The sequence below is a fragment of the Monodon monoceros genome, unplaced genomic scaffold (assembly GCF_005190385.1).
Source record: "Monodon monoceros isolate NGI ecotype Baffin Bay Population unplaced genomic scaffold, NGI_Narwhal_1 Super_Scaffold_1, whole genome shotgun sequence".
Lineage (NCBI taxonomy): Eukaryota > Metazoa > Chordata > Mammalia > Artiodactyla > Monodontidae > Monodon > Monodon monoceros.
The window spans coordinates 64683726-64708636 of NW_021703765.1; the positions used below are offsets into that span (position 1 = coordinate 64683726).

Genomic DNA, 24911 nt, shown 5'->3' on the forward strand with positions numbered 1-24911 from the left:
TTTAAAATGGTACACATCAAAAAATATATATATATTTAATTTTAAAAAAGAGAGAGAGAATCGTATTAGCCCAGAGCTAGAAGTCACCCTAGAGATCCCCGGCTGTGCATCTGTTGGAACTACAGTAGCAAGACCCAAGGCTTGGGTTGAGCTCCCCAGATCGTCCTTCTAGAGATGGACAAGCCAGTCTTTGCCCGGGACCTCCAGCGTTCACCTGCCTGTTAGGGACCCCCGGCTTTGTCAGCCTTGTCTCAGACCCTCTACAGAGTTGTCCCTGGGGGCGGAGGAGAATAATGCAGTGTTTTCCTTTGGCGACAGGAATTAAAGGACATCGTTCTCTACCTTTGTGATACCTGCACCACACTCTGGGCCTTTCTGGATATCTTCCCTTTGGCTTGCCCAACCTTCCAGAAACACGACTTCTGTTACAGGTACAGAGGTAGTTCTGGCTGTTGAAGTCAAGGTTGGAGTTCACACCTTCGTTCAGCAAGTATTTATTGGGTGCTTAGGATGCACCAGGCCCTCTTCCAGCTCCTGCCTGTGTGGAGGCTGCATTTGAGAAGCACTGCTATTTGGGGCTAAGAACAGGGGAGGGGAGGAAGAAAAACACCAACCCAAGAGTCAGGCAGTTTCAATTCAGTCCCGTTTTGTTTCAGAGCCCCTGTCACAGGCAGGCACAGGGAGTGACAGATGATAAGGAGCGGGCTGAGGACTTCAGCCTCCAGCCCAGGGAAGAGCACACGTGAGGATGTGAGCAGATGTGCGCCCGTGTGGCGCCAGCAGTTGGGGCCGAATTATGAACACAGACGAGGGAGCAAAGTTCTATCTGGTGAAATAAGAGAAGGTTTTAGGGCGACCTTTAAATGAGGTCTTAAGAATGAACAGCAACCTTCCAGGCAGAGAAAGGTTTCCATGGCTGGAAGCGCATTCAGGCTGGCGGAGTGAAGCCTGCGGAGGCCCAGCGTGTGTTCCGGGGAGAACAGGGGAGTGGAGTGTGACACGAAGGGCGGGTGTAGGCGTGGGGAGCAGGCGACAACCAGAGAGGGCTCCAGGGAAGTCAGACTTGGTTTGATGTATGCTGGCAGGGAGTGGGGCCTTTATTGTGCAGGCAGGAGGGAGGCCCTGGAGGCTTTTATCCAAAGAACTCATAGAAAGATCCTGCTGTGATGAAGAAAGATACCAAGGGGGATACGGGGCAGGGAGGGAGACCCTCTTTGCCCACTTAGCACCGTGGGCATCTGTTCCGTGTGCAGTGAGAAGGGGGTGCGCGGGGGGTGGGCTGGTAACTGGCACACTGCCTGGCAATGGCAGCAGGTGGGGGTGGGCTGCCCTCTTCTCAGTGGCCTCTGGCTGTTCTTGCCAGGCATCTCTCCCCACCGTTTGCAGGAGCTTCTGGGAGCTGCCCAGCTCCGTCCACCCAGCCCTCTGTCCATTCGGTCATTTGCTCACCCATTCAACAAAACATTTATCTAGCCCTGGCATGTGCCAGAGATGGCAGCTGGTGCCCTGAGCCCGCCTCGTTCTCCTCAGCTCACAAAAATCAGACATGAAGATTGATCAGCCTCCCGGAGAACGTTAGAATAAAGCACTGATCCACACTTTCCCCCAAGGAAGGGGTTAGGATGGGACTCTTAAAAATGTTGTCACAGTTTTTAAAAGGTATCTTTTCTCATGGTAAATGTGACAAATGCTTGTAGGAACTTTGGGAAATCCCCAAAGGTAGGAAATGAAAATCACTATGAGAGATCATGCTGTTCTTAAGACTTATTTTCACTCACCATAAACATTTTCCCATTTTGTGAAAGCATCTTCCCAAACATGGCGCAGATGGCTTTGGAAAAGGTCTTTGGAGATGGGAGGGTCATTTCTGGAAGAGCTGACTTTCCTGCGAGGTACCCGTGGTGGCAGGGGAGCAGCTCCACCCATCTCAAGATGAGGAGGAAGAAAAGAAAACACTCTTGACTGCGAGTGACCCTGCCTTTGGCAAGTGACACTGCCTCTGACCCACAAACAGCCTGGGGCTGGCTCAGCCTGTTCCAACTGTGCTGGAGGCCAGGAACACCCGCTGAGCAAAGCAGCCCCTCAGTCCCAGAGGGCTCTGGTCAAGGGACTACCTCCCCAAACAGCCCTCTAGCTAATCTCTCTCAGAACAACCTTCTCCACCCTCCTCTCTTTCTGTCCTTTAATTCTGTGAATGAATAATACATTCACATGGTTCAAAACTCAAAAAGTATAAAATACACATTGAAAAGCCTCCCTTTCCTCCTTCCCCAGTTCTGTTCCTCACACACAAGCATCGGGTTAGTTTTTTTTGTGGAATTTTCCAGAGATATGCATATAAATATGCACATATAAGCAAATATACACATTATAAATCTCCTGCCCTCTTTTTAATATTTAATATACTGGCATATTATGAGGACTGTATGTACTGTTTGCATTTTACTTTTAAGTTTAATGTACATCTGTGCATAAAACACCTTCAGTCTTTGGTATGGCTGGGTAGAATTCCGTTGTGTGGGACACCAGCCCCCAGAGATTTAGGTTTTTTCCAACTGTTTGCTATTACAAAAAAATTGCCGTAAAGAATAACTTTGTACACAGGTCATTATGTACCTCTTTACAAGTATATCTGAGAAATAAATTCCTAGAAGTAGAATTGTGGGAACAGATGGTATATGCATTTAAAATTTTCACAGATCTCACCAAAGCACCCTCTATAGGGGTTGTTTCAGTTAACTCTCCCACCAGCAGTGTATCCTGGCAACGCCTGACTCTGCTTGAGCCAAACTACCCTCTCTGTCGTCTTCTGAGTGCCATGCTGTGGGCCTCGAAAGGCCTGCCTCTTTGGGCCGGTTTACCCTCTGCTACGCACAGCACTGCACTAGGAAAAAGTTGTCAGCAGCCAGCCGATTGACAGACAGATGTTTACAGGGTGCCTGCTGCAGATTCAGCACTGTCCTAGGCACGTCAGCTGCATTTCTGGCTTTGGGAAGCTTAAGATGTTCAGAGATAGAATTACACCCCAGAAGAGAGGTAGCTGCATTTTAAGTTGTAAAAACACTATCTTCTGAGTGCTGTGCATCTAGTTCCGGGGAGGAGTAATCACAGGGATGAGCGTGATCAGGAAGCGTGTGGCTGGGATGAAGAGTTTCTGTTTTCGCTTTTGTTGAAATTTTTATTGGAGTATAGTTGATTTACAATGTTGTGTTAGTTTCAGGTGTACAGCAAAGTGAATCAGTTATATATATATATATATATATATATATATATATATATCTCCATTCTTTTTCAGATTCTTTTCCCATATATCAATAGGTTGCTACAGAATTTTTTTTTTTCAGAATTTTTAAAAAATATATTTATTTATTTATTTTTGGCTGCATTGGGTCTTCGTTGATGCGTGCGGGCTTTCTCTAGTTGTGGCGAGCGGGGGCTACTCTTCATTGGTGCGCGGGCTTCTCATTGCAGTGGCTTCTCTTGTTGTGGAGCACAGGTTCTAGGTGTGCGGGCTTCAGTAGTTGTGGCTCGCGGGCTCTAGAGCGCAGGCTCAGTAGTTGTGATGCACAGGCTTAGTTGCTCTGCGGCATGTGGGATCTTCCCAGACCAGGGATCGAACCCCTGTCCCCTGCATTGGCAGGCGGATTCTTATCCACTGCGCCACCAGGGAAGCCCTGTTACAGAACACTGAGTAGAGCTCCCTGTGCTATACAGTAGGTTCTTATTAGTTATCTATTTTATATATAGTAGTGTGTGTATGTTAATCCCAATCTCCTAATTTAGGGGATGGAGAGTTTAAATCTGAGTTGAGAAGGGGTGGCTGTGAGGTTGCTGAGGTGAGAAGCAGGGTTGGCTATACTGTGCCAGGTACGGATGTACCAGAGAGGAGTTACACTTTGATGTCATAGGAGGTAGGGGCTGCTGGCAGTTTTTGAGCAAGAAAAAAGTCACCTTGTATTTGTTCCTCAAACCCCAGTGAGTCCTGGGTGGCCTTCTCATTGCTCTGTTAGAATGAGCCTATCTGGGCCTTGGTTTCCGGTATGAATGGGGGAAGTAGCTCCAGGGCATTTCCCACAAGGCTCTTCCTAGGACCAGCCACTGTGGGACAATCTGGGGTGAACTTCAGGAAGAGCCAGGGTGGTCCCGGGAGAAAACTGTGGTGACAACTTGGGAGCAAGAAATAGGCCTTCCCACTCCCTTGATTTTGCTTTGCTTTTTCTAATGAAGTGTGATATTTGTGAGCTAATCCAGCCTTTTACCCACATGTGCCACCACAGGCTAGCTTCCTTTTACGAAATAGCAATTCCCGAACTGGAGTCTGCAATTAAGAAGAGGAGGCTTGAAGATAGCAAGTGAGGCGGGGACAAAACTAAGAGTATTGTTGTGGGAGAGAGAAGCCCCAGCTCGGGCCCTGCCCTCCGTGGGCCTTGGCATCCCCATCTCTAAGTCAAGGGGGTGGGACCACGGACCGTGCGGATTTGGCTGGTGCCTCCCTACCTAATGGCCTCCCGGCCTCTGTATTGAAGCCTTTTCCCTTCAGCTGTTGCTCCAAGCTCTTATTGACCTGCTGGTTCCTGACCGCCTGTTTGAGCTGAGAAGTGGCCCTGGAACCAGCCGGCCTCTCAGAGCCTGTAGCCTTTTGCCAACTGCTGTCAACAGCAAACTGTGAGGCTTTCCCAGCCCCTGGGGGCGGGGGCAGGGGTTGGGGGGCAAGGGGCACCTGCAAATGCTGGAAAGAAGTTCCCTCGGTGCCCTTTTTGCCTCTCAAATCTACTTTTTTCTCTGTGGCCTTCGAAGGCTGCTAGGTGACCTGTGGCAGAGGCTCTCCCATTCCAGGAAGAAGCTACTGGAGATTTTTCACATCCTCCTGAACCAGATCTGCCTTCTCCCAGTCCTAGAAAGCAGGTAAACACTCGGGAGCCACTGCCCTACCCAGGTGGAAGAGCCCCCACCCCAAGCCCAGCAAAGGCGTTTCCCTCACTTCATCTTGTCCCTCCCCTGCTCCAGGGTTGCTGAGCAAAGATGGGAAACTGAGAAAAATGCCTCTTTCCTCCAACTGGCTGGAGGCCTGGCAGAGGGTGGGGTGAGCGGGCGAGGAAGGGAGCTGCAGATTGTCTGCATGGAATGAGCTCATCTTGCCTGTGTCCTGTTCCAGCTGTGACAACATTCAGGGCTTCATCGAAGAGTTCCTTCAGATCTTCAGCTCCTTGCTGCAGGAGAAGAGGTGAGCGTGTAGCTGAGTTGGGACAGTCCCGTGGCACTCCCACCAGCCCCAGGAGACCTTACGTAAAAGAGCCCCTGCCATGTGCTCACCACGGTCTAAGCTTCTGGCATTTGTGGTTGGGCAGCAGACACGGGGAGTGGCCCTCAGCAAACCAGCCCCTGTGGCTCCAGCCCTGTCTTCCCCGACACCCTCTCCCCCAACCCCCGCTGCGCTCTCTCTGGCAGGTTCCTCCGGGACTATGATGTGCTCTTCCCCGTGGCCGATGACATCAGCCTGTTGCAGCAGGCCTCGTCAGCCTTGTATCCTTCCACTGCAGCCCCTGGGATGGGCCTGACCTGACCGGGTCAGACCCACAGGGAGTGGAGGGACATTTGGCCCCAGAACACGTCTAGGCCAGCCTTCCCTAGATGCCCGCCGAGGCCCCGGCCCCAGTCTCTGGAGGAGATGACTGCTCTGATCCTTGGGGCAAATACAGCCCTACTTACCCTAGTCTTTGCTGAGCCTCTGGGCCTGTGTGATCAAGATGGACTCAGCCCTGCCCTTATGGACCTCACTGCAGGATGAGAGATGGATAATTAAATAGGCAGTTAGAGTGTCATATGGGAGAAATTCAGAGTCAGGGGAAACCAAGGAGGCCTTCAACCCAGTGGAGCTTGGGGTGGGGGTGTCACACGGAAGTGAAATCCAAGTTGAGAACAGCGCAAGGAAGAGGAGGTGGCCAAACCCAGGGGACAGCAGACAGAGCAGGCCTGTCTGAGGAGCCCACAGATGTTGTGTGCAGATTGCAGAGGGCTGAGGGGAAGGGGTCTAGCGGGAGGGGGTTTAGGCCATGGCAGCTGAGCTGGGGCCGAGCAGACCTGCATGGCCCAGGGATGGCCCTCACTGAGAAGTTTGGGGTCAGCCCTGCAAGTGCTGGGGAGCCATGGAAGGGTGTGAAGCAGAGGGTGACATTGTCAGTGTGAAGCAGAGGGTGACATTGTCAGTTTCATACTTTGCCTGGTGGGGGGTTGGGTTAGAAGTAGAGTGAGGGGATCTAGGGCAACTCCCCAGCATCTGGCTTGGCAATACCCAGGGTAGTGGAGAGGGAGGAGGGGCAGGAACGAGCAGGCCCAAGGACCATTTTGGTGACTGGATAGGTTGCTCAGTCCTGTCTCAGGGACACCCTGTAGGCCCCCAGCCTTTGCAGAAAGCCTGCAACTGGTTCGACAGGAAGCCCAGTGGTAGTGTCCCCACTGGGCCCTCCTCCTGGGGGTCAGTGCAGAGGAGGAGCTGCTGGATTGTCCAAATGCCATGTTCCAGGATGCTCTGCTGCCAGCCCCTGGCCTTGTCTTTACCCAGAGCTTCTTTCTGCTGAGTGGCAGGTACTGGGTTTTCAGGCTAGTGTGGCTGTGGTCTGCCTGGCCCGTTTCCTCATGTAGCCCAGGTGCCCGTGATGCCCACTGGATGCAGCCCAGACAGCCCCTGGCCGAAGCCGTACAGTCAGATGCTGGGGATAGATTGAGAAACAATGCTGCCTCAGAGCTGCCCTCCCGAGAGACTCCTTAACACGTCCTCACAGGGACGAGACTCGGACCGCCTACATCCTCCAGGCAGTTGAGAGTGCATGGGAAGGGGTGGACCGAAGGAAAGCCACCAAAGCCAAAGACCCACCGGTGGCTGAGAATCCTAACGGGGTCGTGGTGGCGGCGGAGGCGGTCAGCAGACCGTCATCGCTTCCCCAGAACTCGGAGGAAGAGGAGGTGTGTGACAAGAGCGGTGCTTCCCCTGCTCCCCAGCCCCTCCTGGCCCCATCGAGAGGTTTGGGCAGCGGGAAACCTCCCTTCTTTGTTCCTGCTCTCAGGGAAAAGGGTTTCTTTTGGAGTTGACAGTCTTGAGCTGCTGGTCAGCTCTGCGTTGCCTTTAGAGGGTTCTGAGCTGCGGGCGTGCTAAGCAGGGTGTGAGGAAGGCAAGTCGCTTAGCTGTCAAAGCCTCAGTTTCCCCTCCATAAGATGAAGCAATGGAGCTTTTTCCATGTGAAATCCTTGTTGGCACTCTCCTCTAAACAGAGTGGAAACCTCTGATCTAGCGCTTTCACTCCAGGCTTTTACAGAACTCACCATCGCCAAGTCTGTGGCCATACTGATTGGCCACTGAGCCCAGGACTCTTACCTGAATGTCAGGCACCATGATGTGGGGATTAAGACCACACAGTCTCTGGGGTCAGGCAGCTCAAGGAAGTATCCTGGTTCTGTCACCCGCCAGCTGAATGGCCTTAGGCACGTCCCTCACATCAGCCTTGGTTTCTCACCTGTAAGGTGGGGACTGCCACTGTCCCTACCCACCTCCATGTGGCTGTGGGATGATGCTCAGAGCTGCTGTGTGGAGTGAGTGCTCTGAGCCTGGCTGGCCCTCAATGCTCCATTGACAGACGCTGCTGCTCTTCCTGTTAGACCCCAGGCCCCGTGACTGCTGTCCCAGGACCTTGGAGAATGACAGCCCCTTGTGCCTCCCCCCACACACCCCCTTTTCCCCGTTTGGCTTATTTCAGACATGGAGGAGTTTTACTGTTGTTTTTTTGATTTGTAAATTTCCTTAAAAGCCTAAAAAATTAAGCCACTTTGAGCTGTCTGTGCACTGAATCCCCCTCATCGAGGCGGAGATAATCAAAGGAGAGCATCTCCACATAGTCAGGTCTGGTGGTTGCTGTTCCGCTCTGACATCAGTCATCAACCTGTCAGAGCAGGAAAAGGACTTGATTCATAGAAGCCATGGCCGTTTATGGAGAACCTAGTCCATGCCAGGCACAGTGCTCTGCGTTTTTTGTGCAAAAGCACACTGCCCCAAGTCACACAGCCAGAAGTAGCTCAGCTGGTAAATCGTAGAGCCCCCTTTCACTTAAGTGACTTGGTTCAGGTCCCTCGGCCAGGAGGGGCAGGGCTGGGACTCAAACCAGGTCCCCTGACTCGAGACCAGCACTGTTGGGGGCCGGTTGCCCTGTCACTAGCCCAACCTAGCCTTCCCCTACTTCACTCTGGCTCTTCCCACAGTGCTTGGGGGCAGCGGCTGCTCCAGGCCCCGCGGTGTGTGGCGTGGAACTGGACTCACTCATCTCTCAAGTGAAGGACCTGCTGCCAGACCTTGGCGAGGGCTTCATCCTGGCCTGCCTGGAGCACTACAGCTATGACCCGGAGCAGGTGATCAACAACATCCTGGAGGGGCGGCTGGCCCCTGCCCTCAGCCAGCTGGACCGCGGCCTAGACAGGTGGGAGAGACGGGTGGGAGGAAGCTCACGGCGTCCAGCCTGCCCCGGGGCCCTTGTCAGGGGCCCTTCTTAGTTCCTCTGCCTCCCACGCCTCCTTCCCACGTGTCCCGGGACTCAGCTCGCTTGCTCTTCCCCACAGCAGAGTTTCCCAACCGTGGAAGCTAATGTCCTCTTTGAGGAAACAGAAACCTCAGGCCCAGGAGGTCCTCACATGCCCCCTGCAGGGCAGAGTGGGCACCGCTGGACTGCCCTGCTCCACCTCGTAGGAAGACCCATTAGAGCCACAGGGATGTGACCAAGGGGTCGAGAGCCTTCAGAGCTCTGATATTGCTGGCCTGCCCTGTCATTGCCACCTTCCCAGTAGATTCCTGAGGGAGGACAGCCAAAGCTTCTCACTTCCTTCACAACCACCCTTCTTTTTTTTTTTTTGGCTGCACCGCACGCCTTGTGGGATTTTAGTTCCCAACCAGGGATCGAACCTGGGCCCTCGGCAGTGAGAGCGCAGAGTCCTAACCACTGGACTGCCAGGGAATTCCCCCATACCCACCTTTCCTGAGTTGGGCCCACTGCTTCCCTGAAGGCCCCGGGAGGCAGAAGGAATGAGTGCAGGAATGGGTGTTTCTTCCATAAATAAATGTTGTTTATTGAATGAATGAATGAAGTTAGCTCTGCCTTTGGACAAGCTCCTCAGCCTCCATGTGTCCATTTTACAGGTGAGGGCACTTGAGGCAAAAAGAGCTTGAGTGACCTCTGACTATCTCATAGGGCTGTCGTGAGCAAAACCTGTGTGAATGGTGTGCAGGACCAAGGGACACTTTATATGAGGGGTGGCCGCCTACCCAGGCAGGGGCAGGATTGGACAGGATTGGGCAGGTTTTTAGGCTGTGTCCCAGATGTGGCTGTTGAAGGGGGGTGGAGTCTCTGACGGATAGGACATGATGGGGGGAGTGGGTGCAGGTAGGCATCCACTAGCAAGGACCCCTGAAATGGATTTCTGTGCTGCCCCCCAGACAGGTGAAGCCAGACCTGACTCCCCTGCTGGCATCTCGTCACAACATCTTCCAGAATGATGAGTTTGACGTGTTCAGCAGGGACTCAGTGGACCTGAGCCGGGTACACAAGGGCAGGAGGTGAGTTTGGTGGACCGTGGGGTTCCAGGGACCCCAACTCTGCAAGTGCAGAGAGAAAGCGAGAAACTCAGGGCCCCCATCTTGATGGAATTGGTCATGGAGCTTCAGCTCGGGGCTCCCCCATACCTGGCACCCATGTGCTCCCAGCAGCCGAGCTCAGGGTCTCTAATGATCCCGCTTTAGGCTCCAACTCTGCACACAGAGTTAGTGAGTCCTCCTTGTTGACAGCAAAAGGCCAGCGGGACCAAAACCAGCTCCTCTTCCCTTCTTTCATCTTTGGAGGTGTCCACCACTGAATCCCTGGGTGGGAGAGCTGGGCAGTGCTTCCCAGCAGCTGCTCCTTGACCTGAATTTTTCCATCTGATGACAAAATGAGCAAATGAAGGACCTGTCCTGAGTGAGCTTTTCAGAAGTGAATGTATTCCATTTTAAGGCCTTTCCACTTATGTTTGGTCTATGTCCTTCTTACTTTTTTGGCATTGAAAAGTCCATTCATGATTTATTCATTTATTCAACAAATATTTGCCTGGTGCTTCTAGGCTCTGGATTTATTAGGTGCTGGGGATGTGGTGGGGAGTGAAACAGGCAGGGCCCCTGCCCACGTGGAGTTTGCACTAATCAGCTTGGCAAACAAGCAACATGAAATTGCAGGTGAAAAAGATTCTCCAAGGTGGAGGTGTGCAGACTTCCAAGCCTCTAGTCGGGGCTTCAGTCCAGGCAGAAAGGCTCCTTGGAGAAAATGATGTGGGAATGACTGTGGAAGGACGAGGAAGGGTCAGTTGTGCAAAGGGGGCAGGAGAAGCTTTCCAAGCAGAGTGAACAGCAGGGGTGGTGGCCCTGAGGACGTGGGAGCATGGTGAGGGTCGCCTGAGCCGGTACATTATATGTTTTGGGAAGATCACCTGGCTTTGGAATGGAGACCCCTTGGAGGGGCTGAGAGTCAGCAGCCACAGGGCATGATGGAGAATGGCGGGATCAGACACCGTCAGCCCTGCACTAGACCCCCAGCGTTCTCCTGCATGGGGCTGCTTCACGGAATCCAGAAATCTAGGAACTGCTGGATGAGTCCAGCCCGCCCTCTCCCCCAACACATAGATGGAGGTGGTGAGGGTCAGAGAGGAGAGAGGACCTGCCCCATTCTTGGGATAGGAGCCTCAGTGCCAGAAGCTCAAGCTGTTCCCCATTCCCGGGGCTGTCCAACGCTAGAAGCATGGCTGACTGCTGGCCTGGGTACCCAGCACAGGGCAACTATAAAGCCATCTGGCTGGCTGGACAGGAAGCATTTGCAAACTGCTTAGTCACACACGTTGCAACATCCCCAGATCCCAAGCTGCCGATGTTCTCCTGTATCAGTGGCCACTGTTCCAGGCCAGAATGACCCAGCCATGGGGAGAGGGGCAGACGAGGAGGGCTGTACCCCTGCTCGAAGGAGCTCCCGGCTGCCTGGCAGAGAGACCAGGTAGCAAATGTTTACTGAGCTCGTTGTGCTGGGTAGCCTGGGCAGAGTCTCTGTTCATGTGTTCATTATTTATTTATTCATACAGAAAATATTTATTAAGTGATTCACTATCTCCAGATCCTGTGCTAGAGACACCAGGAGACAAGGTGAGCAAGGTGCCCAGGCCTCATCCTCAAAGGGCACAGAGACCGTGGGAAAGACTTAGGACATTAAACAGGCCGTGACAGAGTGGAGAGGTGCCAGGATGGGGCATGGAGGGACCTCAGTGGGGACCCCTGTCCTGATGTGGGCAGGGCAGTGGGGCTTAGGGCCTTGGCCCTGCCTTCACGGAGCATGTGAGAAATTAAGTAGCACAAGGCAGATCACCCTTGAGTTAAAATGTGTGCGTGTCATTAAACCGGATACGATATACTCAGTGGCTCAAGTAATAAGGAAATCTGTCCCCTTGCTTGACAGGCAGTTACAGGGTAGGGAAATCTAGGCTTGGTTGACCTGTGGTGCAGCCACATCATCAAGGGTGCATCTTGCTCCCTCAGGGCCACTGGGTAACTGCACCTGTTTCAGCTGTGACGTCCAGAAATGACACAGCCAAGAGGAAGTCTGGACGAGGTCTTTCTGCATCTCTCTTAGAGGCCAGGAGACCTTTCCCAGAACTCCCCAGATTCCCCTCACATCTCACTGAGGAACTAGGTCACAGGGCTAAGGTCCAGGGCTCCCGGAAAAGGGGGAAGGGGGAGGACCTGAGCAAAATGAGGGTCTGATAGGAGTGGGGGTGAGGTAAAGGGGGGTTGTTGGGTAGACGCCAAGCACGTGTGCCACAGGTGTATAGTAGCTAAGGAAGGAGGCGGTGTGTGTAAGGTGGGGTCCCCTAACTCCTTTGGACTGGACAGTGGTGACCTGGAAGATAATAAGTGTTCTCTCTCAAATTAGTTCTATTGCCAAAAATGTCTGTGCACCCTGTGTGCCTCCTGGAGAGTCACAGGGCACATTAGTACATTAAAGGCTCTGACAAGGCCTGCAGTGAAAGAAATAGGATTCCCTTTGCTGAGCTCAGCAGGTGCCAGGTCCACTTCTGCTCATTGTCTGATTTCATGCTCACATCATCCCTGGGAGGCAGAACTAAGTCTTGGCAAGGATAAGGGGCCAGCCTGTGATCACACCACACAGGAAGTAGCCAAGCAGACTTGAGTCAGGAGGCCTGTGTTATGGCCCTGGCTCTGTTGGTAGAAGATGTGTGACCTTGGGAAGGTTACATTGCCTCTCTGGATCCCCTGATTCCTCACCTGGAAAAGGGGGGCTTTATTGCCTCTGCAGGCCCTCTAGAGGTTCAAAAGTGGGTGTCACCCCACTAAGGGCCAGTTTGAGTTGGGCCTTGAAGGATAGGCTAGAGGAAACAAGGATGGAAAAGGTGGCACGTTTCAGGAGAGCCCACATGTTCCCTGGGCTTGTAGGAGGCCAAGCAAGCAACTTGTTCCAAATACGGTCTCCGAAGCTACTGCTGCTTGACTGATGTTCTGGCTCTCAGATGGATCATTTTTTTTTTAACATCTTTATTGGAGTATAATTGCTTTACAATGTTGTGTTAGTTGCTGCTGTATAACAAAGTGAATCAGCTCTATGTATACATATATCCCCATATCCCCACGCTCTTGCATCTCCCTCCCACCCTCCCTATCCCACCCCTCTAGGTGGTCACAAAGCACTGAGCTGATCTCCCCATGTGATACAGCTGCTTCCCACTAGCTATCTGTGTTACATTCAGTAGTGTATAGATGTCAGTGCTACTCTCTCACTTCGTCCCAGCTTACCCTTCCCCCTCCCTGTGTCCTCAAGTCCATTCTCTACGTCTGCATCTTTATTCCTGTCCCCCTAGGTTCATCAGAACCATTTTTTTTTTTTAGATTCCATGTACATGTGTTAGCATACGGTATTTGTTTTTCTCTTTCTGACTTACTTCACTCTGTGTGACAGACTCCAGGTCCATCCATCTCACTACAGATAACTCACTTTCATTTCTTTTTATGGCTGAGTAATATTCCGTTGTATATATGTGCCACATCTTCTTTACCCATTCATCTGTCGATGGACACTTTGGTTGCTTCCATGTCCTGGCTATTGTAAATAGAGCTGCAATGAATATTGTGGTACATGACTCTTTTTGAATTATGGTTTTCTCAGGGTCTTTGCCTAGTAAGGGGTTGCTGGGTCGTATGGTAGTTCTATTTTTAGGTTTTTTTGGGGGCTTTTTTTGCGGTATGTGGGCCTCTCACTGCTGTGGCCTCTCCCGTCGCGGAGCACAGGCTCTGAATGTGCAGGTTCAGCGGCCATGGCTGACTGGCCCAGCCGCTCCACGGCATGTGGGATCCTCCCGGACTGGGGCACAAACCCGCGTCCCCTGCATCGGCAGGTGGACTCTCAACCACTGCGCCACCAGGGAAGCCCTATTTTTAGTTTTTTAAGGAGCCTCCATACTCTTCTCCATAGTAGCTGTATCAATTTACATTCCCACCAACAGTGCAAGAGGGTTCCCTTTTCTCCACACCCTCTCCAGCATTTATTGTTTGTAGATTTTTTGATGATGGCCATTCTGACTGGTGTGAGGTGACACCTCATTGTGTTTTTGATTTGCATTTCTCTAATGATTAGTGTTGTTGAGCATCCTTTCATGTGTTTGTTGGCAATCTGTGTATACTCTTTGGAGAAATGTCTGTTTAGATCTTCTGCCCATTTTTGGATTGGGTTGTTTGTTTTTTTGATATTGGGCTGCATGAGTTGCTTGTGTATTTTGGAGATTAATCCTATGTCAATTGCTTCGTTTGCAAATATTTTCTCCCATTCTGAGGGTTGTCTTTTCGTCTTGTTTATGGTTTCCTTTGCTGTGCAAAAGCTCTTAAATTTCATTAGGTCCCATTTATTTATTTTTGTTTTTATTTCCATTTCTCTAAGAGGTGGGTCAAAAAGAATCTTGCTGTGATTTATGTCAAAGAATGTTCTTCCTGTGTTTTCCTCTAAGAGTTTTATAGTGTCTGGCTTTACATTTAGGTCTTTAATCCATTTTGAGTTTATTTTTGTGTATAGTGTTAGGAAGTGTTCTAATTTCATTCTTTTACATGCAGCTGTCCAGTTTTCCCAGCACCACTTATTGAAGAGGCTGTCTTTTCTCCATTGTATATTCTTGCCTCCTTTATCAAAGATAAGGTGACCGTATGTGCATGGGTTTATCTCTGGCCTTTCTGTCCTGTTCCATTGATCTATATTTCTGTTTTGGTGCCAGTACCATACTGTCTTGATTACTGTAGCTTTGTAGTATAGTCTGAAGTCAGGAAGCCTGATTCCTCCTGCTCTCCCTGTTTTTCTTTCTCAAGTTTACTTTGGCTATTCGGGGTCAGATGGATATTTTCCTGGCTGGTTTTGCCCCTGATTTTCGTTTCCTTCTCTGGCTCCAAATGAGATCATGGGGCCAAAGCCACACCTTCTTGGATGGGGTACCCAGGGCACCAGGCTCCTCTGTCCTTACCTGTGTCCTCTCCTAGGACCCAGCTGGGGCAGGTGCGGTTTGCCAGGCTTCTCTGTGGTCCTGCTGGGAGCAACATAACCAGAGGGTGCACCGTGTGAAAGAACCTCCCTACTGCCGGGACTGGGGGCCAGGTAGACCAGGAGCTGTGAGATGTGGCAGAGAGAACAGTGACAGTTCTCATCCATCCTTGGTCCCCTGGCCCCGCTCAGGGCCTGGTGCCTAGCAGGCCCTCAGGAAACGTGTGTTGATTGAATGGGTGTGCTTCTGCCAGTGGCACCAACCACCTGAACATGCTTGGCCCCTTTCATTTCCTCTCTGCCTCTTTTCTCTCCAGCCCTCAATGTGGCAAAGAGAGCCAGGTAAGGGCCGAGGCCACAGTCACACGCCCCCTTTCCTGACATGAGCTGAAAGATTCCTGTGGACCAAGATTTTTCCCTGGTCCAGACAAACGTCTCTGCACCATAGAGCCTCCATTACCCCTTCTCCAGCGCCCCCGCTAGGCCCCCTGCACCCCAGTTCATTTCTCCTTTCCTTGTGTTTCCAGGACATGCTTGCCTTCATCTAGCACACTTCTGCTCTTTGCCACTAGACTGAGCTCCTTAAGGGCAAATCCAGATCTTACGCTTTTCTGAATCTCTCCCTAACCCAGCTTTAGCACCCTGCCCAGCATATAGTAGGCCCTTTATAAAAACTGTTGAAGGAAGCAAATCCTAACCCGCCATGCTGGGGGCTGCAGTCCTAACCTGCACCAGGCTCCCAGGCCAGACACAGCCCGCCAGACTCAGGCGCCTGCCCCTCCCTGCACCAAAAGCCAGTTAATAGAAGATTTTTATGAATGCTACGGACTTTGTGTCTCTTCTTTTTTTTCCCCTTACCCTTGATACATTCCAGAGGCCCGATTTCACAGCTAAGCTGGATTTTCTTTCCTGGCATCTCATATTGATTTCCCCTGCAGGGCTAGAAACTACATTCCACAGGCCTATGTGTCTGACAAACCAGGTTTTTCTACAGATTTGCAAAACCCGGAGTCAAGAGGCCTGAGTCCCCACTATGGCTGTGCTACAGCTCACTGTGTTCCCAAACACGTCTCTCCCCTTCCTTCCCCTGCACCCGACTTTCCTCCCCTGTGATATGACAGGAGTTAAACTTTCAGACTTTTTCTTGCCATGCAATCTGACATGGAAGATTGAACTGCAGGACGGATGAGACCCTGTGCTAAAGCGGGGGTGAAAGTGAGAGACCGGGACCCCTCCTCGCCCCTCACACCCTGAGGCCGCCTAGGGCTCCCCTGAGCTCACTAAGAAAGTAACATGTGGCCTTGCTCTTTCTTCAGTTTGTGTTTGTTTTAAAAGATTTGGATAACCCCAGGCCCCTCCTTGGAGTAACCAGGCATTTGGCAGGGGGCTTACTAGCCCTCTCTCTGTGCATTTACGTGCATAGATAGGTATGTGCCCACAGGAGGAGATAGTTGTTCTGGTTTGCCTTCTGCTTTTTATACAGATGGGATCATACTGTGCGTTTTTCTCTGCTTGCTTTTTTCCTGGAGAATGTCTTAGATTTCTTTCTCCATCAGCACAAATAGATCACCGTCATTCTTGAGAGCTGCTGCCCAGCATTCTGTGGCACAGAGAGAGCACAGGTCCTTTGGCCGTTTCACCCGTGATGGACATGAGTTGCTCTCTGTTTTTCACTGTTAAAAACGATGCTGAAAAGAAAATCCCCAATCAGACCTCTGTGCGCACATGGCCAGTGTTGCTCCAGGGTGGACGCCTTGAAAGGGAGTCTCCCAGCTGAAGGGGGGGCATTTTTTCCACTTTAACAGCTGCTCCTGGGGTGCCCTTTAGAGTGGCTGGACCCAGTCACATGGGCACCAGCAGCGGTGAGCCCCACGCCCCCACCAGTGCTTGATCTCGGTTTGTGGCGGCCTGAGGCGGGGAGAAGTAAGCCATGGAAGCTGCAGCCCCTTCCCATGCCTTCAAAGCCTAATGGTTTTCCTTTGTGTCTCCTTGCTGTTCCCTCTCGGTGCCAGGAAGGAGGAGAGCGCGCGGAGCCTGCTGAACGACAAGCGGGAGGTGGTAGCGCAGCGGCGGCGCTACAAGCAGTACAGCGTGGTGGCAGAGGAGGTAGGCTTCCCCAGGCCACCGGCCGTGCTGCGGGGGGAGACCGGCCAGCCCCGGGCCCCTCGGACCCACACTTCTGCCGTCTCAGGTGCCAGTGCAGCCAGGGGAGGACTCGCCTTACCGCAGTGACGACTACGAGGATGAGTATGATGACACATATGATGGCAACCAGGTGGGCGCCAACGACGCAGACTCTGATGATGAGCTCATCACCCGCAGGTGAGGCTGTCAAATTCCAGGGGCAGAGTGGCCTCCCGCAGCCTCTTGTTTATACAGATGTGGGAGCCAGGGCCCAGGTCACGTGAGCAAGTCAGTGGCAGAACCAGGGCCCAAACCCAGGCTTCCTGACTTCTAGTCCAGTGCTCCCTCCACCCCAGCCACCCCCTTGGCCGGTTGGTCCAACCTACCCTGAGTGAGGCAGCATTTATTGGGTCTCATGCAGGAGTTTTACATTTTTCTTCCTAATTGCAGAAAACTTTTCCCAATGGGATCTTATGGAGATTCCCCAATTCCCCGGTGAAAGCAGAGCTGCCCTGACTAGAGAGAACTGGAGACCCCCACAGCCCCAGCTCAGGCTCCCCAAAGCCCCCACATCAGACCCTGGTACCCACACAGAATCCAGGGGCTGGAGCAAAGCTGGCTTCAAAAGCACTTTGGTTTTTCCCAGCCTCCTGAGCCCTTCCCCGTCCTGGCAGCCCCTCTCACCCAGTGGGGTTCCCTCCTCCCTGAGGCTCACTCTCCAGGTTTAGTCTAGTCTTTGATCTCGCTTTCTCTCTAAACCCTCAGGCCCTTCACCATCCCTCAGGTGCTGAGAACCAAAGTGCCCAGAGAAGGGCAGGAGGACGAGGAGGAGGAGGAGGAGGAGGCTGAGGACGAGGCCCCCAAGGTACCTCCTTGGCAGGTGGCAGGTGAAGGGGAGGGTACACTTCTGAGAGGTGAATCGGGATCTGTGCCCCGCTTCTCTGAACCTGGCCTTGAGGCGGCTCCAGCATTACTGCCCGGGAGGGTGGGGGTCCCTCTGAGCCCGGGATGTCTGCTTGGAGAACTGCTAGCTTAGAACCCGCCTCTGCTGCCCAGTGAGGGCCCAGGGGATGGATCAGAGGCCGGGCCTTCGAGCTGCTGGGTTCATTAGGCCTGGGGTCCAGGAGAGGGACAGCTGTTGGCCTCTGTGCCCAGGTTGGTAATTCTTGAAATCAGAGAGGCGTTAGAGCCCAAGGGCCCTTTGGAGGTCATCTGGGATGATGGGTTTGAAAATTCAGTTTTTTAGCCGCTAAACTTTTTCTTCAAGTGAAATCTTAACTACAGCCTCATATAAAATAGATAAGAGCAGCGCTGCTCAGGTTGAATGGGGCAGCAGCCTGGGACCCTTGGATGCCCCGCCATGTCCTCCCACCAGGGTGACAAATTCAGACGTGTCTGGGGCCAGGCCACCAACGTAAATGAGTAGCGGGCCCTGATGGAAACTGAGGGGGGGACACACATGCCCTGCCCAGGGGCTCCTCAGCACTGTGGAGGCCCGGACCCTCCAGGGCTTTCCCTTCTTCCAGGGAAGGGATCAGCCTGAATTTTTATGTCAAATCCTGAAGTTTTCAAAAGTTACTAATTCCCCTTGTTTTGTTGTTTTTGTGAAACAGCCCGGGCCCCCAAAGCCTGTCTGTGGTTCTTGGGTCCCGCTTTCTCCCGCTAGTCCAGTCTCTCCCCACCTTGGCACAGGGCGGGCGCTCCCACAGCCCATTGTTTGTGGCGCCAGCGGGGAGAGGAGTCAGCTTCCAGGGCTCTCTCTTGGGTTTCCAGGCCCCGTGTGGTCTCTCATGGTGGCCATCCTGGCCTTCCCCCACTGCTCCCACCTGTCATCATCATGCTTCTGCTATGATGGAGCCATCTTTAGCTGCCTCTCTTCCGGAAATTGGTGGGAGGGTCAGAGGAGGGGCTTCTGGTGGAAACCTTGGACCATAGCAAGCCAGCTGCATTCTGGGGCATTGCCCAGCCGCACTGTGGCTTAGCCCCACTCCTGGCATGGGGGTGTCACCAGGATTGGGCCAGGTGCAGCCTCACCTCAGCTTAGGGAAATAGAGCAGCTCATGATTCTTTTCTCCCCTCCCCTCCACAGCCTGACCATTTTGTGCAGGACCCTGCAGTGCTACGGGAAAAAGCAGAAGCCAGGCGCATGGCCTTCCTGGCCAGGAAGGGGTGAGCATTTAAGAGGCTGTGTTGGTGGGAGGGGGAAGCCCAGCCAACCACACAGGAAGCCCACACACAAACCGCAAGTGCTTTACATGTGTTAATTTAGTTCTGGCAACAGACCTATGAAGTAGCTACTATTACCATTATCCTCGTTTTACAGATGAGGAAACTGAGGCCCAGACATGTTAAGTAACCCGCCAAAGGTCACACAGCTAGTAGGTGGCGGAGCAGAGATTGAGTCCAGGTGGCCTATCTCTGGGGTCCACACTTGTAACCATTACTTGATAGACACTACAAGGGGTTTATCACCCAGTGTGGGAGCATGATGTGTCCACAGCTCGCTGGTGTCAGGCAGAGTGTAAAATCTGGGAGAGCCCAGATAGACAGACAGGCACATATCCTTTACGGCCGAGAGAGGCATGTTAGGGACGGGGCATGTGAGCTGGGCCCTTTAAGGTGGAAAGTGTGCAAAGGAGTTTTTCATGTGAGGGGAAAAAGGCAAGAAAGCTCAGGGTGGTCAGGGAGGGGGGCCTTCGGAGGGGAGCTGGGAACAGGTAACTAGAGACTCCTCTAATTCACCCCGTTGTCTTCCTGGGGGTGGGGTGCGGTCCAGAGGGGCCAAGGACCTGCCCCAGGTCCCTCCTCCACTTAAAGCCAAGCCAGGGGTTTCAAGCCCAGTTCCCCATCCTGGCCCTGGGACTCCCACAGCCCTGCGCACTGGGTGCAGGGGGCCTAACCAAGTGGGGAAGGCATTGGATCTCATTCTGAAGGCAGCCGGGAGCCACAGGAGGTCGTTGAGCAGAGAGCAGAGTGACTCTGACCTCTGGTCCATCACAGCCCCCTGAGCACAGAGCTCTGGGTAAACCCAGCAGCTGATGTGGTCTGAAGAGGCCCAAGGTCATATCTGAGTGCACTTGGTCTTGGGAGGCCACCAAGCAAGGCCCTGGGGTGTAGAACTGGAGTCCTACCTCATCTGTATCACGTGGTCCTGGGTGGAGAAGAGAGGGGCCCATCCCCAGGCCCTCGTCCTCTCTGCACTGTGGGCTGCGTTCAGCCCACTAGCTGGTCCACCCTCAGATCTTAGCCAGAGGCCCATCGGGAGGCAGGGCTCAGAGGAGAGTAAACGGAGGGCACGGCGCTGGCTGGAGCCCCCACAGCCCTGCCCCTGCCGGGCTCCATTTCTTCTGCCCCTGGAAGCTGGGATGGGGGTATCCTGGCCCAAGCTTTGGGTCCTCTCCCAGGGACCTCCGAGGAAGGCAAAGGGCTCTTCCCATCAGGTCCTCCTCCTTCGGCTGATGGGTTCTTGTGGGGGCGGGTTGTTCCTCCCTCAGGTACCGGCATGACAGCTCGATGGCAGTGGCTGGCAGCCCCCGGGGCCACGGGCAGAGCCGAGAGACAACACAGGAACGCAGGAAGAAGGAATCCAGCAAGGCCACACGAGCCAACCACAACCGGAGAACCATGACTGACCGCAAAAGAAGCAAAGGCATGATTCCATCCTGAGGCCGCTGCACCAGGGCCAGCCGGACCTGCCAGGCTGAGGTACCATAGCCTGGGTCCTCCTCGCCAGTTGGCCCCCTGCCAGGCCCCAAGTTCAAGTCCACCCCTAGACAGCCTCAGCTTCGCAGCCCCTGAGAAGGCTGCCTCGTTGTCTGCCAGCCAGCTGTGAGCGCCATCCTGCAGAACACACAGTGCCTTATCCACAGCAGATGAACTGAGCGGCCAGCGCGCAGGTGCAAGGGACGGGGTTGGAGCCCCAAGGCCAGCCCCCAAACCTCGTGCAGCCGGATACCACATCCCTTTCTCCCTGGACGGCAGGAAACCTGTGTATTGAAAAACAAAAAAAAACACAAAAAAAGCCCTGTGAATAAAGTTTTGACCCTTTCAAGAAATGATCCGTGCCGGGCCTGTGACCCACTCCCCCTGTGTCCCACTGCTTCGATGACAGCCACCGTCAGGAGAGGAAAGCGGCAGGGCGGTGCTCTTTTCATCAGCCTTTCATGCTTGCCTCTTATTTTCACCCCTCCTGATCTTGCTCTGCATCAGTGTGTGGCCCAGAGAACATCACTCCCTTCTCTGAGCCTCCGGTCCCTGCCTGCAGAAGCAGGGGCTGAGTGTGTGAGGCCCTGCAGTCCTTTCTGTGAGCTCGTTCAGTCCCCATGACCGCCACCCTAGGAGGTAGGTACGTACGATTTTCAGCCCCATAGTACAGATGAAGGAGGCCAGGCACTGAGAACAGCAGGTGGCTGTCCGCCCACAGCCAGGAGGTGGGAGAACAGGGATTGGACACCCAGTCTGACCCCTGGCCTTTTCAGGGTCCTGGGCCCCCACGGGTGGTGTCATCTCCATCTCATAGCTGCCCAAGGATGGTCGGCCAGTGGCCGAGCCAAAACCAGAACTCAGTGCCTCCTGGTTGCACAGACGTTCCATTAAATCCTCCAAAATCAAGGGGTTGGAGACAGGAAGAAACAAGTGATGATGTCACTACCAAGTCCTGTTGAAGTGAGTGGGACTTGGGCCTTGTTCCTCAAAGCCCCCTCCCAGGCATGGCCAACCAGCTCCTAGCATGGCCGCAGCTGCCAGACGTCCCGATTCTTGGGCCACCCAGAATGTGGCTGATCGGTGGCGGATCAGCAGCAGGGCATTTGCTGGGCTGACCCCCTGCCAGCCTGGCCCGGAGTCCATCAGTGGAAGCCAGGGCCCCTGCCCAGCTGGACCTTGACAAATCACCCTAGATGCTAGTGCAATTTATTTGCACGTGGTTAGGATGAGCGTCTGAAGCAGCGAGGCAGACAGGCACTTGATGAATTGGTTTTGTTAGGTCAGCCTGCACAAGTGGAAATCAAAAGCAATTCCTCTGTCGCGCCAGTTCTCTCGGTGTGTTTGAGATGCAGAGTAGATATGGGGGTGGTGTCCTCCCCTCGCGCTGTCAAATTAGCTGAGATCAGGCCCAGGGACAGCCGTCTTGACAGGCAGCAGGAAGACTCTTGTTTCCTCCTGGAGGCATTTGCCAGGGACCCAGCTCAGTGGCAGGCCCATCTTTTTTCTCTCTCTGAGCTGCTTAAGCCCAGCCCTTGGCCCTGGAGCGAAGTAAGGTGGGTTGCGGGGGGCTCCTTGGCTTTACCTGCCTTACCTGTTACTGTTTATACAGCCCCTCACACCTTCACTTGTCATCTGTACTTCCTGACCACCTGGAGTTCAGGCTTCACGTTAGCGTCCTGGTTTAAACGATTTAAGAAGACGGGGGATTTTTGAAAATTTCCGGAATGTAGTGCCAGGTCCAACTTAATCTCCCTTGAAGAATCACCTCAAGGTGATTTTCCATTTCAGATCATGAGGGCATCCTTTCGGGCTTGCTTTGGAAACAGCTCAGGGGTCATCCAGAATAGTGCTGGCAGACGTACCCCTTCACCTCTTGGGGCCTTGGTTTTCCTACATATAAAGTGGGTACATTGGACCAGATGAATGGTTTCCATTTGGTGCCAATTAGATCCACCGAGGAGGCCCCAGGGTTTAAGATGGGCAGCACTGTAAGTGAAGTGGGGTGGAGGCTCTGAACCCTGCCCACTCACTCACTGGGCCCTACCACCCCCATGACTGCTCCTATGCAGGAATTTTCTAAGTGCCTTCTCTGTACCCTGGCAGAGAACATGACTATCACAGGCATTTCCCAGGAAGCTTTTAAGACCTTGTGCCTCCAAGAGGACTTAAGATTTGAGTGTCTTTGTCTCCAGTCCATGATTGGCAATGACGGTGGACGTGTCAGTTTGAACAGTGCACGTGTGCCTCTGTGAGGTGGGTGGGCAGAGCCATTCAAAGGGGCCCCGGCAGCCCAGGGAGGGCAAGTAACATGCCCGGAGCCCATGGATACAGATCCTTTCTGAGTGGCCCTCTGAGATGGCTAGGTGCAGTTTGGAAGAGTAAATACTTGGCAAGAAACTGCCTGTCCCAGCCACACCAGAAGCTTGGGTTAAATAATACAGGGAGAGAAACAAACAAAAATAAAAGTTAAACCCACCAAAAATGCAGGGGGGTGTTATATAGCCCTTTAACATGATGTCAATGAATACTTGGTAGCAACATGAAAAACTAAATATTCAAGAATTTTTTTTTAATTTAAGAATAAATGTGAAAGCAGAATCCATGGTAATGCACCATGATTGTGAAAATGTTAGAAAAAATTTTTTTTGCATTTTTCCAAGTCTGGAAGGGATTGTGTGTAACTGAAAATGATGATAAGAGCATGGACGACAATGGTGGTGGGACCACAATTATTTGTAATTAGAATAAAAAGCACTTAACTGTGGCCAGAGTTTCTGCCTGACTCATTCCTTGCATTATCTTGTTTAATCCTCACACAGGTACAGATGAGAAGACCCGAGGTACAGAGAGGGTAGGTGGCCTGTCCAAGGTCACACATTTAGCAAGTGACTGAGGGAGGATTTGGTCTCAGGATTGTCTCCTAAAGCCGACTCTGAACCCCAAGCCACCTACCATTCATTTCCCCCACACCCGCATCCTTTTTTTTTTTTTTTTTTTTTTGCGGTACGTGGGCCTCTCACTGTTGTGGCCTCTCCCGTTGTGGAGCACAGGCTCCGGACGCGCAGGCTCAGCGGCCATGGCTCACGGGCCCAGCCGCTCCGCGGCATGTGGGATCTTCCCGGACCGGGGCACGAACCCGTGTTCCCTGCATCGGCAGGCGGACTCTCAACCACTGCGCCACCAGGGAAGCCCCCGCATCCTGTTCTTACAAAGAAAGAAAAATACAAGTAGTAGCTGCAGAACAAGAGGATGGGAAATGCCATTTCAGCAGACCAAGCTGATGGGACTCTGATTACATGTATGTTGGACTGTTTGATATTGTCCCCCAGATCTCAGATGCTCTGAGTTCCATTTTTAAACTTTCTATTTCCAAATTCATGTATCCTTTCCTCTGTGTGTCCAGTCTGCCATTAAGCCCACTGAATGATTCTTCATATTTGTGTCCAGTCTCTCTAAGGCTGGAGGCTAAGATGGGACTAGCAGAGGCTGGGGAGCACTGAGACCTGGTAGGGGGCCAGGAGGTGGGAAAGTCAAGAGATCCAGGGTGAATGTGGAAGGGGGGTGCAGAGGAGAGGGAATGCAGTGTTAGGCTGCAGTTTAGAGGTCAAGCAGGCTAAGAATGGGGCTCACTGCACAGCTTTGCCAGGAAGTCGTGGGGAGATAGCCAGTGGGAAGAATGGGAAATGAGGAAGAGGAGGCAGGAGAGTGGGCCCACCTAAGGAGGAACTTGGCATCAAAGAGAAGGAAGAGGGGGCTCAGAGGTGAGGAGGGAGTGTTGGCATCCAGAGCATGTTTATGGGATCTTCAGAAGGAACTGGGGAGGTGCCTAGGGGACCCACCTTGGGGACGCTAGTCCCCAGGGAGGGGAAGGGTGGAGCGTGGAGCTCTCAGATCAGCCCAGTAGAGCAAGGGGCAGCCTGGCATCAGCTCTTACCTAGATCTCCGTGCTGGGGCAGCAGGGAGGGGCCTTGACCTCAGTCAGAAGCTATTGCAATTCTGCAGGCTGAACCGAGATGGAAGATTCAGTCTAAAGGTTACCATCTCCAGTCCTGTGTGTGTGTGATGAGGGGTGGAGGGATTGTAAAATGAGCATTAAATTCCAACTTCACATCATACTAGAAATTCTCTTCCAACAATCGATAATCACCAAGAGAATTTTACACAGACTGGCAGAACTGGAGAGCCTTAAAGGGCATTTAGTCCAGGGTTCTTCAACCTATTTAAAACCCCTAACCTGCCCCTATCTCAGGCCCTGGGATTTTGGATTCCACCTCCTCCCCGGGGGATGGGGAAGTTTGCCCTGCTTAAGAATTCACTGGGCTCCTGGGGGTCTCTCCCAGCCCTGGAGGTGGTGTGGAGCTTCACTTGCTTTGGTCTGAATTACAAAAACAACGGGTCCTTAATTCTAGTTCTCCACGTATGAAATTATGACATTGAACATGCTCTGTCTGGCTGCGTGAGCCCACCCTCAGCAATCTGACATGTCCCTTAAGT

At 52.8% G+C, this 24911-nt stretch overlaps 1 protein-coding gene across 4 annotated transcripts in view; it reads left to right on the forward strand.

The window, feature by feature from the left end:
* The window catches only part of ASCC2 (activating signal cointegrator 1 complex subunit 2), a 41584-nt gene extending 18403 nt beyond the window's left edge, over nucleotides 1-23181 (forward strand). For all 4 annotated transcript variants that reach the window (XM_029226664.1, XM_029226671.1, XM_029226682.1 and 1 more), the window contains 13 exons: nucleotides 319-431; nucleotides 4278-4352; nucleotides 4798-4905; nucleotides 5156-5224; nucleotides 5449-5523; nucleotides 6783-6963; nucleotides 8251-8465; nucleotides 9476-9595; nucleotides 16601-16694; nucleotides 16780-16910; nucleotides 17478-17577; nucleotides 18802-18881; nucleotides 20207-23181. In XM_029226664.1, the coding sequence (XP_029082497.1) occupies nucleotides 319-431; nucleotides 4278-4352; nucleotides 4798-4905; nucleotides 5156-5224; nucleotides 5449-5523; nucleotides 6783-6963; nucleotides 8251-8465; nucleotides 9476-9595; nucleotides 16601-16694; nucleotides 16780-16910; nucleotides 17478-17577; nucleotides 18802-18881; nucleotides 20207-20378 (1533 nt within the window). In that variant the 3' untranslated portion in view covers nucleotides 20379-23181. The remainder of the gene's footprint in view (nucleotides 1-318; nucleotides 432-4277; nucleotides 4353-4797; nucleotides 4906-5155; nucleotides 5225-5448; nucleotides 5524-6782; nucleotides 6964-8250; nucleotides 8466-9475; nucleotides 9596-16600; nucleotides 16695-16779; nucleotides 16911-17477; nucleotides 17578-18801; nucleotides 18882-20206) is intronic.
* Nucleotides 23182-24911: the final 1730 nt, after the last annotated feature.